At 39.8% G+C, this 12483-nt stretch overlaps 1 protein-coding gene across 1 annotated transcript in view; it reads left to right on the top strand.

Annotated features, from left to right (window-relative positions):
• The first annotated feature begins 231 nt into the window (after positions 1-231).
• The window catches only part of PYD2 (pyrimidine 2), a 78663-nt gene continuing 66411 nt past the window's right edge, over positions 232-12483 (top strand). Inside the window, exons 1-5 of the mRNA XM_077394221.1 lie at positions 232-428; positions 504-653; positions 3895-3946; positions 4088-4357; positions 4526-4737. Coding sequence (XP_077250336.1) covers positions 270-428; positions 504-653; positions 3895-3946; positions 4088-4357; positions 4526-4737 — 843 coding nt within the window. The 5' untranslated portion in view covers positions 232-269. The remainder of the gene's footprint in view (positions 429-503; positions 654-3894; positions 3947-4087; positions 4358-4525; positions 4738-12483) is intronic.

A 12483-nucleotide genomic window follows, 5' to 3' on the forward strand; every position in this document is an offset into this window, starting at 1 on the left:
TTATGTCAGATAAATTCAATCCCCCAAACACTGACAGGGGTGTTCCCGGTGATCAAAAGGGGGCGGATATATCACTTCCCTTAATAAAACATGGGCCACAGAAAATGATAGGGTTGTCATTTTATCAGAAGCAGTGCTAACTCAGTGATAAAAAAGTTTAGTCACCACAACATTGGACGCTCCCGCGAACCACCAACCTAGTACTCAAGGTTCAAATATAAGTAGATCAAACTCTATCATTCTTTCTACTTGATTGACTTCCAATTCCAATGGCTCTGCTTCAGCTTCTTTCCAATCACCCATGCCGCAAAATCGGAGACTCCATGACTTCCAGCTTCATATTCCAAAGCCTAGCTGTCATCTCGATCATCTTTCATCTTCTTCTCCTTAGTTCTTTACCGATCTCCCAATCACACCAAGTTCCAGGGGTAAGTGTTTCCAAGTTCGTAAGGTTTCAGTTTCCTATTCTAGGGTTTTTGAAAGGGGAATTCGTGAATTTTCAGTTCTCCAATCTTGAATACGAGGATTTGAATTGCCGATCATCTTCAAAGCTCTTGATCAAAGGGGGAACCGTTGTGAATGCTCACCATCAGGAAGTCGCCGATGTCTATATCGAGGATGGAATCGTTGCTTCTGTAAGGCCCAACATCAAGGTAAAATCGATGTCTCTTCGATGACAAGTTGTCGAGTTTAAGATTTCCTCTTTCGAATTAGGTTTTTTTTTGTTGTTGTTGTTGTTGTGGGCATGGTTTTAAATTTCGGCCAAAATCCAAAATTTCAGATTTCGGTGGAGACCGAAACCGAAATTCGGCGAAATCCGGAATTTCAAGAAATCCCAAATTTCGGCTGAAATTTCGAGAAAATGTAATTTAAAAAAGAAAGAAAGAAAGATTACAAAATTTTGAAATCAATTAAATAATATTTTTAATTATTATGAGATTTCAGTCCGAAATTTCGGATTTCGGTGGGGCCCGAAATCGGTACCGAAACTGAAATTTAAAATCTTGGCTGTGGCATACTCATCTGTGAATCATTTTTCTGCTGGATGGGATTAATTCAAACTATCTAACAATAGCAGAAAATAAATTGAGAAGAGAGTAAGTAGTTGCTTCAAATCTGTAGAATTTTAGAGAATTTCTATTATTCTTGAATGAATTACAATGGATCTCAAGGTGTGCTTATATAGAGCACATACAGATAAACATAGAAAGAAATAAACATAACCAAGGCAAGAGATAAGTCTAGAAATCCTACCTACTAAGATTAGCCTAATTGCTAATTTAAGCTAGCTAGCTACCTAATCAAGCTAGGTTACCCCATTCAACCCACTTGCATAATCTAGCACCATGGTGATCCAACGGTGTGAATTCAACATAATCTGACTGTGAGATCTCACATATTCTAACAAAATCAGTGGACAATGTTAGGATTTGAACGTTGGGAACCAACCATAAATCAGATTGGGTGATGGCGTTTGTGACTTGTCGTTCTTCATAGGGGTTTCTATAGAAGTTCTTGACTCTTGAATTTTTTGGTATTTACTCTTGAATTTTATGTTGTTAGATTTATAATGACAAAAGGTGGGTTATAATTTGTCAAGAAGTGGAATATATTTCAACACTTTGATCATAGAGAAAGATTTGCTCCTTATTATTTGAATTTTTTTCTTGCTGAAAAAGTTCGCCATTGTGGTAAACTTACTTTTGAACTTTTTAATATTATTTGTTATCTTTTTTATTCTTATGATGCTCTTTTGTGTTTTTTTTTCCTACTTTTTTTAATTATTATATTTTTTTGTATTTAAAGAAGTCTGACGCATATCATCGTTTACCTGGATCTTATAGAAGCTACCAATTGATTGTGATAAACGGAAGAAATTATAGGCAACTCATTTGACATCATTGTTGTAATGAGAAATTTTAAATCCTGTTGATAATTGTTTCTTAGATTTTGCCTTATGATCCATGTGTTTATTGTGGTCATGGGTTTGATCTCTACTTCTTCACTGGTGATTGGTGAAGATTGTGATACATATGGGGAGAACAGGAAGTAGGTTTTTTTTTTCCCTCTACATATATGACTTAGCAAAAGACAAAAGAGAGATATGTGACTTAGTAGTGGAAGCTCCCATGCATTTCTTGTCCTACATTTGTATTTTCTTCAACTGTATCTTGCTTTTTGCAACTAAGGATTTGTCCAACACATTCTGAAGCCTACACGGGACATCCAACATAAAAGCTATAAATATGGAAACTGCCTTTCTTTCAATAATAACCTCATGACTCCCCCTTAATGCAGGAATGGCCTTGCCCAGGTTAGAATTTCTCCCCACAATATGCAGACATTCAAACCCAAGCAAAAAAATAAAAATGATAGAATATAAACCAACAATGTTACAGAGATAATCGGAATCTTGGGTGCTATTTTCAATGTGTAAACCCGCAGCTCAGCAAAGATAATTTGCATAAGCTTGAGACCTCACAATTCATCAAAATCTCTCCAAAAGAGTGTTTTACGTCATATAAGTATACGTATCATATCCAAAACACATCTTAGCTCCTAAACACTTTCTAACTTTAAAAAACTTCTTAAATAGTCATAAACAAGCTAGAGACCTTTATGAACTAAAATAGAAACTTTCTACAGAAACTTAGGGGCCGTTTGGATACGCAGATTTTAGAATCCAGGTTTTTAGTTTGAAAACAGTGTAAAAGGGGGTTCATGATCAAGCTGCTGCCGCTGTCCTGGCAGCGTTTCTTGGAATTTAAGTAAGAAAACCAGGTTTTAGAAATCCAAGAAACGCTGGTTTTCTTACTTAAAACTGGTTTCTAAAACCTCAGATTTTTCTTACTTAAAATCTCAGATTTCTAAAACCTGGTTTTCTTACTTAAAATCCAAGAAACGCTGCCAGGACAGCGGCAGCAGCTTGATCATGAACCCCCTTTTACACTGTTTTCAAACTAAAAACCTGGATTCTAAAATCTGCGTATCCAAACGGCCCCTAAGTGAAATCTCCTAAAAGTACACATTTCTATCCCAAACAGTTTGTAACTATGAACAAGTCCTAATTCAACCTTCCATCCTAAACAAGAGGTACCCAGTAATTGATTCAAGATTTGGATTATCATGTCAAAGCCTGTAACCAAGAGTTACCCATCGACTCTTGGTTTTGATTTCTAATGCAAGTTGCATCAATGGAGTAGGCCAGCATGACTCAGTGTCGATTCTTTCCTTTTTGTTATCTTGCAGGCTACAAAGACACGTGTCGACCTTGAGGCACAAATTATAATTAAGATATGATGCTTAGAGGCTTCAGTTGACTTCACGTTATTCAATTGCCCGATTGGTACATAACTAGGCATCTGGAATAGACGTATAAGATTTACGTTCTGTCATGTGTAGACACTTCCTTTTTGATATTCTAAGTTTCCTGTTCATTTTTTCTCCTATGTAAGAGGATAATGTTTTTTTTTATGTTGTAATTTATTGCCGTTGCTTTGCACGTCTTCTTGTATAATGAAAATTTTAAAGTTACGCACCTCTCAGTCATATGATTTTCATAAGAATGTTATGAAGTCTACACTAATATGATCTTTTAGTTATCTCTTTATAAGGGGAGAATGGATATATCTGCAAAATCCCATTGCATGTCCATGTGTTCTTCTCGTGCATGCTGGCTTTAAAATAGTTGCATTTGAAACTTCTCATAGCATTTGTAGACCCATATATGTTCGTACATCTCTCATTTTTTCTGTTGCTGAGAAACATGTGCATCCTTTTCTTTCACTAGGCAAATTAACTTTCTTGCCTAAAGACTTTTTATCATGTTCTTCCCAATGTTATTTGCAATACATTATTTAGGATTCGCATGCACTAACTGCTTGCTATCTACAGGTTGGTGATGATGTGACCGTGCTTGATGCCACTGGCAAGTATGTCATGCCAGGTAAGATAATCTAGCTTTGGTGCTTGTGTATCACGAGTGCCTGTTCACAAGTTCCAGAAAATATATCATAAAGTGAATCATTTGAAACATAAATCCGACCATGATAAGCCTTGAGGTTTTTTTTCCTTGGATTGGTAACAGGAGGAATTGACCCTCACACACACCTAGAGATTGAGTTTATGGGTACTGAGTCTATTGATGACTTTTTCAACGGTCAAGCTGCTGCATTAGCAGGGGGAACAACAATGCACATCGACTTTGTAATACCACTTAATGGGAGTTTATCTGCGGGTTTCGAAGCCTATTCGAATAAGGCGAAAAAGTCATGCATGGATTATGGTTTTCATATGGCCATAACAAAATGGGATGAAGATGTTTCAAGGGACATGGAACTTATGGTTAAGGAAAATGGTTAGCATATTCTTAATTTCATTATCTACAATCAGAATAAGTTCTTGAAAAGAAATGGACACTACTGTTAATGACCATCAGTGGAAATCTTGATCTGACTGTGTTTCTTGTTTTATTTGTCTATTAGTTACAATTCTAATTTCTAAGGCTTCTGTTCCTGACTAATAGGTATAAACTCTTTCAAATTTTTCCTCGCTTACAAAGGGTCTCTTATGATCAACGATGAGCTTCTACTGCAAGGTATGGAAAAATGCAAGGCCCTTGGTGCCTTGGCTATGGTTCATGGAGAAAATGGCGATGCTGTTTCTTTCGGACAGAAAAGGATGATAGATCTTGGTATAACAGGTCCAGAGGGACATTCACTTTCCAGGCCACCAACGGTATGCTTAAAACATATTCTCCTTTAGCATAAATTTTTATTGATCTAGATTTATATGGTTTTGGCTACTACATTCACTAATATTTTATTAAATTTTTTTTGAGGCTTTCTACGAGCTAGAAGAGATAGGCTTTAATTGTTACATGTCGCAATTATATCTGTACTCATGTGGGGATAAATTGCTAGTACTTTTTAGTAAAGAAAACATTTTTGAGCTCGCTTATTGAGCATGAAATGTTGAAGTAGCAATACAACATATGACTTTCAATCTATGTTCAATGGAATCTTTGCCCCCCTATGCCGAATCCGTGTCGACACGTCTCCACATGCGAATCGGACATGGATTCACATGGGACACACTTGGATTCTTGTCGTAGCCGTGTCCCGCACGAATCCTGTTTTTTTCGGGCGAATCTGATTCATTGTTGTCTCTTTTAAAATGCGACTCCTGTATATTTTCCCTGTAAATGTGTTTTCTTAACTTTTTTTATATGAAAGCACAACCCGTACTCTTTTAATAAAAACCCTAGTGCCTCGACCCTCGAACATCGACTCCCTTCCTCCTTTGACTCTCTTAATACAAAACTTGCAACAACCCTCTACCCTCAAAATTTTCATGAATACACACACACACATATACATATTTAATTTTTTAATTTTATTTTATTTAAAAATTACCGAATCCGAATCCTAGTTTTGGGGGCCTGCAAAATCCAAGACCTCGAATCCGTGTCAGATCCCGAAACATGAATCTGAATCCATGCAACATAGCTTTCAATATGTAGCTGAGAAACCCTTCAATATTTGAAGTTTTAATACAGTAAGTTTTAGTGAATGGTTTTTTTGATTGGTAAGCTGGGATTAGGCAGGGATCCTGACCAGATACAGAAAGAAAAAAGAAAAGAAAAACAGAAAAGAGGAAAACAAGGAAACAATAATTACATTCTATAATAGATTTGCCCATCTCGATCCTCTGATAATATGTCAAGGAGGGAAGGAGGCATCAAAGGAAGAGGGATAAAGGATCCCTTGGAGGGGCAATTTCTTTTGGATAGAAAATCTGCTGCACGATTTGCCTCTCTCCAGCTATGAGAGATTCTCCAAGAGTCCACGGTTGAAAGATCCTTTTGAATCTGGTAAACCATCTCACATTTTCTCCAGAATCTTTTGAAGATAAGGGGAACAAGCATAGATAGGAAGATAAAAAGGCCAGATTCGAATGGATTACCTTGAGAATGCAATGCCCATGAGAAATCTCCCTCCCCACCACAAATTTCCCTACCTTGAAACCGATTCTCCCCTCTGATTCCTCTGATGAGGAGGTGAAAAAAAAAACTTCGGGAAGGAAGATAAACCACTTCTCAGCGTTCTGTTTTAGTGAATGTTGATGGTTGCTCTTCATTAAATGACTGGTTGATGGCTTATACTATATACTTTATAATTCTTACTGTAGAACATAAAAAATCTCACAGCTAGTGTCTTTTCTTTAATATTTCATTTTAACTCAGCAAGCTTTATTTATATGGATTTCCTGAGCCCCATCCCGTATCTCCCGGATGAAAGTTACCTGGAAAGAGCAGGAATTTCTTTTTTCTCTTATCCAACAATCCCTGAAGTAGATTATGAAAGTAACTATTAGTTCTCTCTTTCTGACAGAGAGAAACAGAACCTCCAGCCCACATTCTTTCACTTGGAATTAAGGATTTTGTTTCACTTACCCCAAGATGTATTGATCCTATTATGTGTCCTCTCATCCAGACTCACAGAGTAAAATGCACCTACGCTAGAGTTTTTTTTTTTTCATTTTATATAACATTGGTTTAATTTAAGAAAGAAAATTGTTAGATAACTACATGGTGCAGAGAGAGAGAGAGAGAGAGAGAGAGAGAGAGAGAGAGAGAGAGAGAGGAGAACAAGTCGTATGGTTGAGAGTTGCGTTAAGCAATCTCTCCCATACGAACCACTATATATATTATATATCTTTGGACAAGTATACCCCTCTTAAGGGTATATTACATTTAACACTCCCCCTCAAGCTAGAATGTATATATCATACATTCCAAGATTGTTACAAGAATCTTTCAATTTTGCACATCCTAATGGTTTGGTAAACATATCTGCAAGTTGATCTGCAGATCGAGTAAACACTGTGTAAATCTCACCACTCTGAATTCGATGACGAACAAAGTGACAATCAACTTCAATATGCTTGGTTCGCTCATGGAATATTGGATTCATTGCAGTATGGATTGCTGCTCTATTGTCACAATACAACTGTGCTGGAGATGTCGATGTGAACCCAATCTCTGATAAGAACGAGCGAAGCCATATGAGCTCCCCACTGGTGTATGACATAGCTCTACACTCGGCCTCTGCACTTGACTTAGACACGACATCTTGCTTTTTACTTCTCCACGACACCAAATTACCTCCGACAAACTTGCAATACCCCGTCGTTGATCTCCTGTTAGTGGGAGATCCTGCCCAATCTGCATCACTGAATCCTTCTACCTTTTCATGTCCATGTTTTCTGAAGCAGAGACCTTTACCTGGTGTACCTTTCAAATATTTGATGATCTGGATGACAGCCGCCCAGTGGGAAGTATGTGGAGCACTCATAAAGCGACTAACCATACCAACTGCAAATGATATGTCTGGACGGGTGACAGTTAAATAGATTAGTTTCCCAACCAATCTTCTATATCGACCAGGATCATCCAACAACTCTCCTTGATCAGGAAGAAGTTTAACATTTGGATCCATAGGAATAGCAGCAGGTTTTACCCCCATTGAGCCTGTCTCCTCTATGATGTCCAACACATATTTCCTTTGAGACAAGGAGAGACCATGACGAGAGCGAGCAACCTTAATACCAAGGAAATATCTGAGTTGACCCAGATCTTTCGTAGAAAATTCTCCTTGGAGAAAAGACTTCAGATTATGTATGGCAGACGTGTCATCTTCTGTAATTACAATATCATCAACATATACAATGAGGAGAATATATCCAGAACTAGATTTGTGACTAAACACCGAATGATCAACAACACATTGCTTCAATCCAAAACGCAGAACCGCAGCACTAAATAGTCCAAACCAAGCTCTGGGTCATTGTTTGAGTCCATAAATGGCCTTTTGAAGATGGCATACTGATGTGCACATCTCTCCGTGAGCAACATAACCAGGAGGTTGCTCCATATACACTTTCTCAGTTAGATCGCCGTGAAGAAAGGCATTCTTGACATCCAATTGATAAAGAGGCCAACCACGATTAACAGCCAACGAGATAACATATGAACCGATGGAATCTTAGCAACCGGCGAGAACATCTCATGATAATCAACACCAAATGTTTGAGTGTACCCCTTAGCAACAAGGCGGGCTTTGAGACGCTCAACAAACTCATCTGTAAGGTACTTAATGGCAAACACCCAACGACAACCAACCGGTTGGGAACCAGAAGGGAGGGGAACCAACCGCCACGTTTTATTCGAGTGAAGAGCACCCATCTCAGCATCCATAGCAGCTCGCCATCCTGGATGACGTAGGGCATCTGCAACAGACTTAAGCAAAGTAATCGAAGGCATGCTAGACACAAAGGACTGAAAGGAAGGTAAGAGATGGTCATAAGAGACAAAATTCGATATAGGATGAGCAACAATACGAGATCTAGTACAAGAGGCAATGGTGAATCATGAGGTGTAGGACAAATACCTGAGGGCGGACAATCCGACTGTGGAAGAGGATCAGTAGGCGCAGATGATGCATCTTTAGTCATAGAATGAACAACTTGGCGAGCTCCCCGAGTATAAGTCTTCAGTTCAGAATCCTTAGATGTCACAGTGGTATCATTTTGAGGTTCAGTGGCAGCCACAGGGGCTGGCGTAGCAGGATCCATCATGATAGGCGCTAGCACAGGTTGACTCATCATGGTAGGGGATCCACGTTGGGGATATCAACATGAAGATGTGAACTTGAGATAGAGAAGGCTGGTCCTCAAAGAACGTGACATTAGCAGAGAAATATGTCTTCCTAAGACGAGGACTATAACATTTATAACCTTTTTGGGTACGCGAGTAACCCAAGAAAATGCACTTTTCTGCCCTAGGGTCTAACTTGTCAAGCCCTGGAGACAGGTGATGGACAAAGCATGTACAACCAAAGACACGTGGTACTAATGGAAATGGATCACCTAGAGGATACAAAACCGAAAAATGTGTTTTCCCACATAAAACTGAAGAGGGAAGACGGTTACCGAGGAAGCATGCTGTGAGAGCAGCATCGCCTCAATGAACTTTGGGAACCTTCATCTGAAACATAAGTGTACGAGTCATATCCAGCAAATACCAAAATTTTCTTTCAGCCACACCATTCTGTTGTGAAGTGTGTGCACAGGATGACTGATGAATAATACCACGAGAGGATAGAAAATCATGAAAACCATTAGATACAGAGAAATATTCCTTAGCATTATCAGTACGTAAGCAATTAATGGAACATTGAAACTGGTTGGTTAGCTCAAATAAAAATGATGAAATGCATTAAACACTTGAGATCTATCTTTAAGTAAAAACAACCATGTGGACCTCGAATAATCATCAACAAAGATAATAAAATATCGATATCCATTTAATGAAGTGGTTCTTGCTGGACCCCAAACATCAGAATGAATAAGTTCAAATGGACGAGACACTCTACTACTAACTCGAGAAGGGAAGGACACACGAAGGTGTTTCCCTAGCTCACACGACTTGCAATGAAAAGACGGAACATGATCCGAAATAAAAGAAGACTTCCTAAGCATATCTGCAGGTGGATGTCGTAAAAGACAATGCCATTGATAGGCATCCACAGAGGAACAAAGAGCTACACCAGCACCGGCCTGATCAAGGTAATAAAGACCATCAATCTCATGGCCCACTCCAATCCTCGTCCCAGTCTTCATGTCCTGAAAAATACAATAGGAAGAAAAAAAGGAAACAATATAGTTCAATGATTTCGTTAGTTGGTGAACATATAATAAGTTAACAGGAAATGACGGAACATAAAGAACAGAAGATAATTGAAGTTCCGTCGAGATGGAGACTACACCCATGCCAGAAACAGGGGATGTAGTCTCATCTGCCAATGTAACAGTACGAGGTCCCATAGAAGGAATAGACTGGAAAGAGGAAAGAATTGTAGGGTTACCGGTCATATGGTGGGATGCTCTTGAATCAATAAGCCATGTCCCAGAAGAAGTACCCGAGAAAAAACATGAGGGACTACCTTTATGTGCAAACGTGGCAGCTGGCTCTTTTTCCTTGTCCCTAATACGGAGAAGCTCCTCATCTTCAGCACGAGGGATAGTCAAGGACTCAGATGTAGATGAAGCCACAAAAGAAGAAATGCCATCAGAAGCAGCCGTAGAAGCATTCACAAGCCTGTGTGGACTAAGCTCATGATGTAAGTCGTAGCAATAGTCAACAGTATGACCATCCAAACGACAGTGTGTGCAATGACGGCCCCCACGGCCTCGTCCACCACCATCTTTACCTCCCCATGACTCACGACCACTACCACGGTCACGACCACGCCAACCACCATCATGGCCGCGTCCACTGCGACCACCACTCCGGCCATGATCACCTCCACCATATGAGACATGAGCAGATCCATCAACAAGAGGTTCACCAGACTGAGGTACTCGCATACCCTGGACACGGGAGAAGGCCTCTGCAAGTGTGGGAAGCGAACCAGAACTAACAATCTGTTGACGGATCTGGAGATAGTCAGGGCCCAAAGAATCAAGAAACTGAACACCTTCATCTCTTCCTGACACTTTTTGAGAACCTCAGGATCAAACAATAAATGGCAACAACAAGTCAAGCTCCTGACAGAGGGCAAGATAATCACTGTAGTGAGATCCTATAGATTTGTCTCATCGCTCAAGACTAAACCAATGATACGAGTCAAATTATCCACCCCTGAATACATCGTAGCTACATGCTCCCAGATTTCCTTCGAGGATTGGAGATACATCATGGATGTAGCGATATGGGAATCCATATAGCCCCATAGAAAGGAGCGAACCACATCATCATCCTCACGCCACTAATCATATGTCGGATCAGTGTTACGCGGAGGAGAGCGCTCAAGAAAACTGATTTTCCTACGGCCAAGTAGATAAGTATAAACTGCCATCTTCCACGGGGGATAATTTGTACCATCCATTTTTATTGAAGTCATCTGAAGAGGAGGCTCAACATAGGAATATCTAGACTGAGCAGGAGACGACGAAGAACGACCCCCCATCAATCTTGAGGCTAGAAAGTTGCCAGGCAGATGGCTCCACAGACTCCATGAACAACCACCAAGAATACTACAATCACCACTGAAAAATAGAACAGAAAATTCCACACGGCACTCAACAACCTACTGTAAAACCATGGTAGCACTAACAACAACCACCACGAAGTAACACCTCCTTAGCCAACAAACGTAAGAAGATCACCACCCACAATAACCACCACAGCATCCCCAAGATGAAACGACCAAGGAGAGCTATAACACATGTAGCCAACCATCCTCAAGTAAACCACCACGATACGAAGCACAAGTTTCGCAATAAGGGAAAAAGAATGATTTAGATCATGGGTAAAAGATACCGAAGAATTGGAATCACAATCGAGGAAGAAAGGCAAGAAAAGATGGGTTTAGGGTATGGAGAAAGGGGACCGAAGGTGCTGATTTTTTGAATAGGACAAAAAACTAGGGTTTTGTGAATAAGACAAAAAATGAAAAAAATTGGGAGGAAGAGTTAGGGCGAAAATCAAGAGGATAGGGTATGGGAGATTTGTGCAAAGTTTGGGTTGGAAACCCTAAACGGTTAGGGCTGAAATAAAAAACCCAAAAAAGAAAAGAAAGAGAAGGGATTGTGTTCGTCTCGTCTCGTCGTCTTCAGGGTTAGGGTTTTAGAAAGAGAAGGGATTGTGTTTGTCTCGTCTCGTTGCGTCTTCAGGGTTAGGGTTTTAGAAAGAGAAGGGATTGTGTTTGTCTCGTCTCGTTGCGTCTTCAGGGTTAGGTTTTAGAAGTTCTAGGTTTTGGGTTTCTTCAAGGATGGGTGGTCCGATCTTCAACCTTGAAGCTCTAATACCATGTTAGATAACTACACGGTGCAAAGAGAGAGAGAGAGAGAGAGAGAGAGAGAGAGAGAGAGAGAGAGAGAGAGAGAGAGAGAGGGGAGAACAAGTCGTATGGTTGAGAGTTGAGGGGAGAACAAGTCGTATGGTTGAGAGATTGCTTCTCTCTGTTAACAGGTCTTTAGGTCTTTATTGTAATGGCCAAAGGCATACTTGTCTTTGTACTTCACTCTTTATTATTTATATTACATGAATGAGGGGGAGAACCCTAACTCAATCTTTTCTCTCACTCTTTACTTTCTCTCTTTTCTCTACCTCTCTCAACATGGTATCAAAGCTCTAGGGCATGGATGCCTAGGGCCATTTTTTTTCTTCTCTTTCCTTCTTTCTTCCCTAACCCTAACCTTACCCTCCATCTTCTCCATCTCGAACCCTAACCATAACCCCTCCATTCTTTGCTACAGTACCCGCTACAGTACTGCTACAGTAAATCACTACAGTAAATCACTACAGTACATCGCTACAGTTCCTGCTACAGTACCCTCTTTTCCCCACTCTTCCTTGCCCTAATCTGATCCATCATAATCTATTCTTCCTCTTTTGGGTCATAGCTATGCCCTAAATTT

Source organism: Tasmannia lanceolata, unplaced genomic scaffold (genome assembly GCF_043159265.1).
Source record: "Tasmannia lanceolata isolate RefF3 unplaced genomic scaffold, GAP_Taslan_0.1 ptg000013l, whole genome shotgun sequence".
NCBI lineage: Eukaryota > Viridiplantae > Streptophyta > Magnoliopsida > Canellales > Winteraceae > Tasmannia > Tasmannia lanceolata.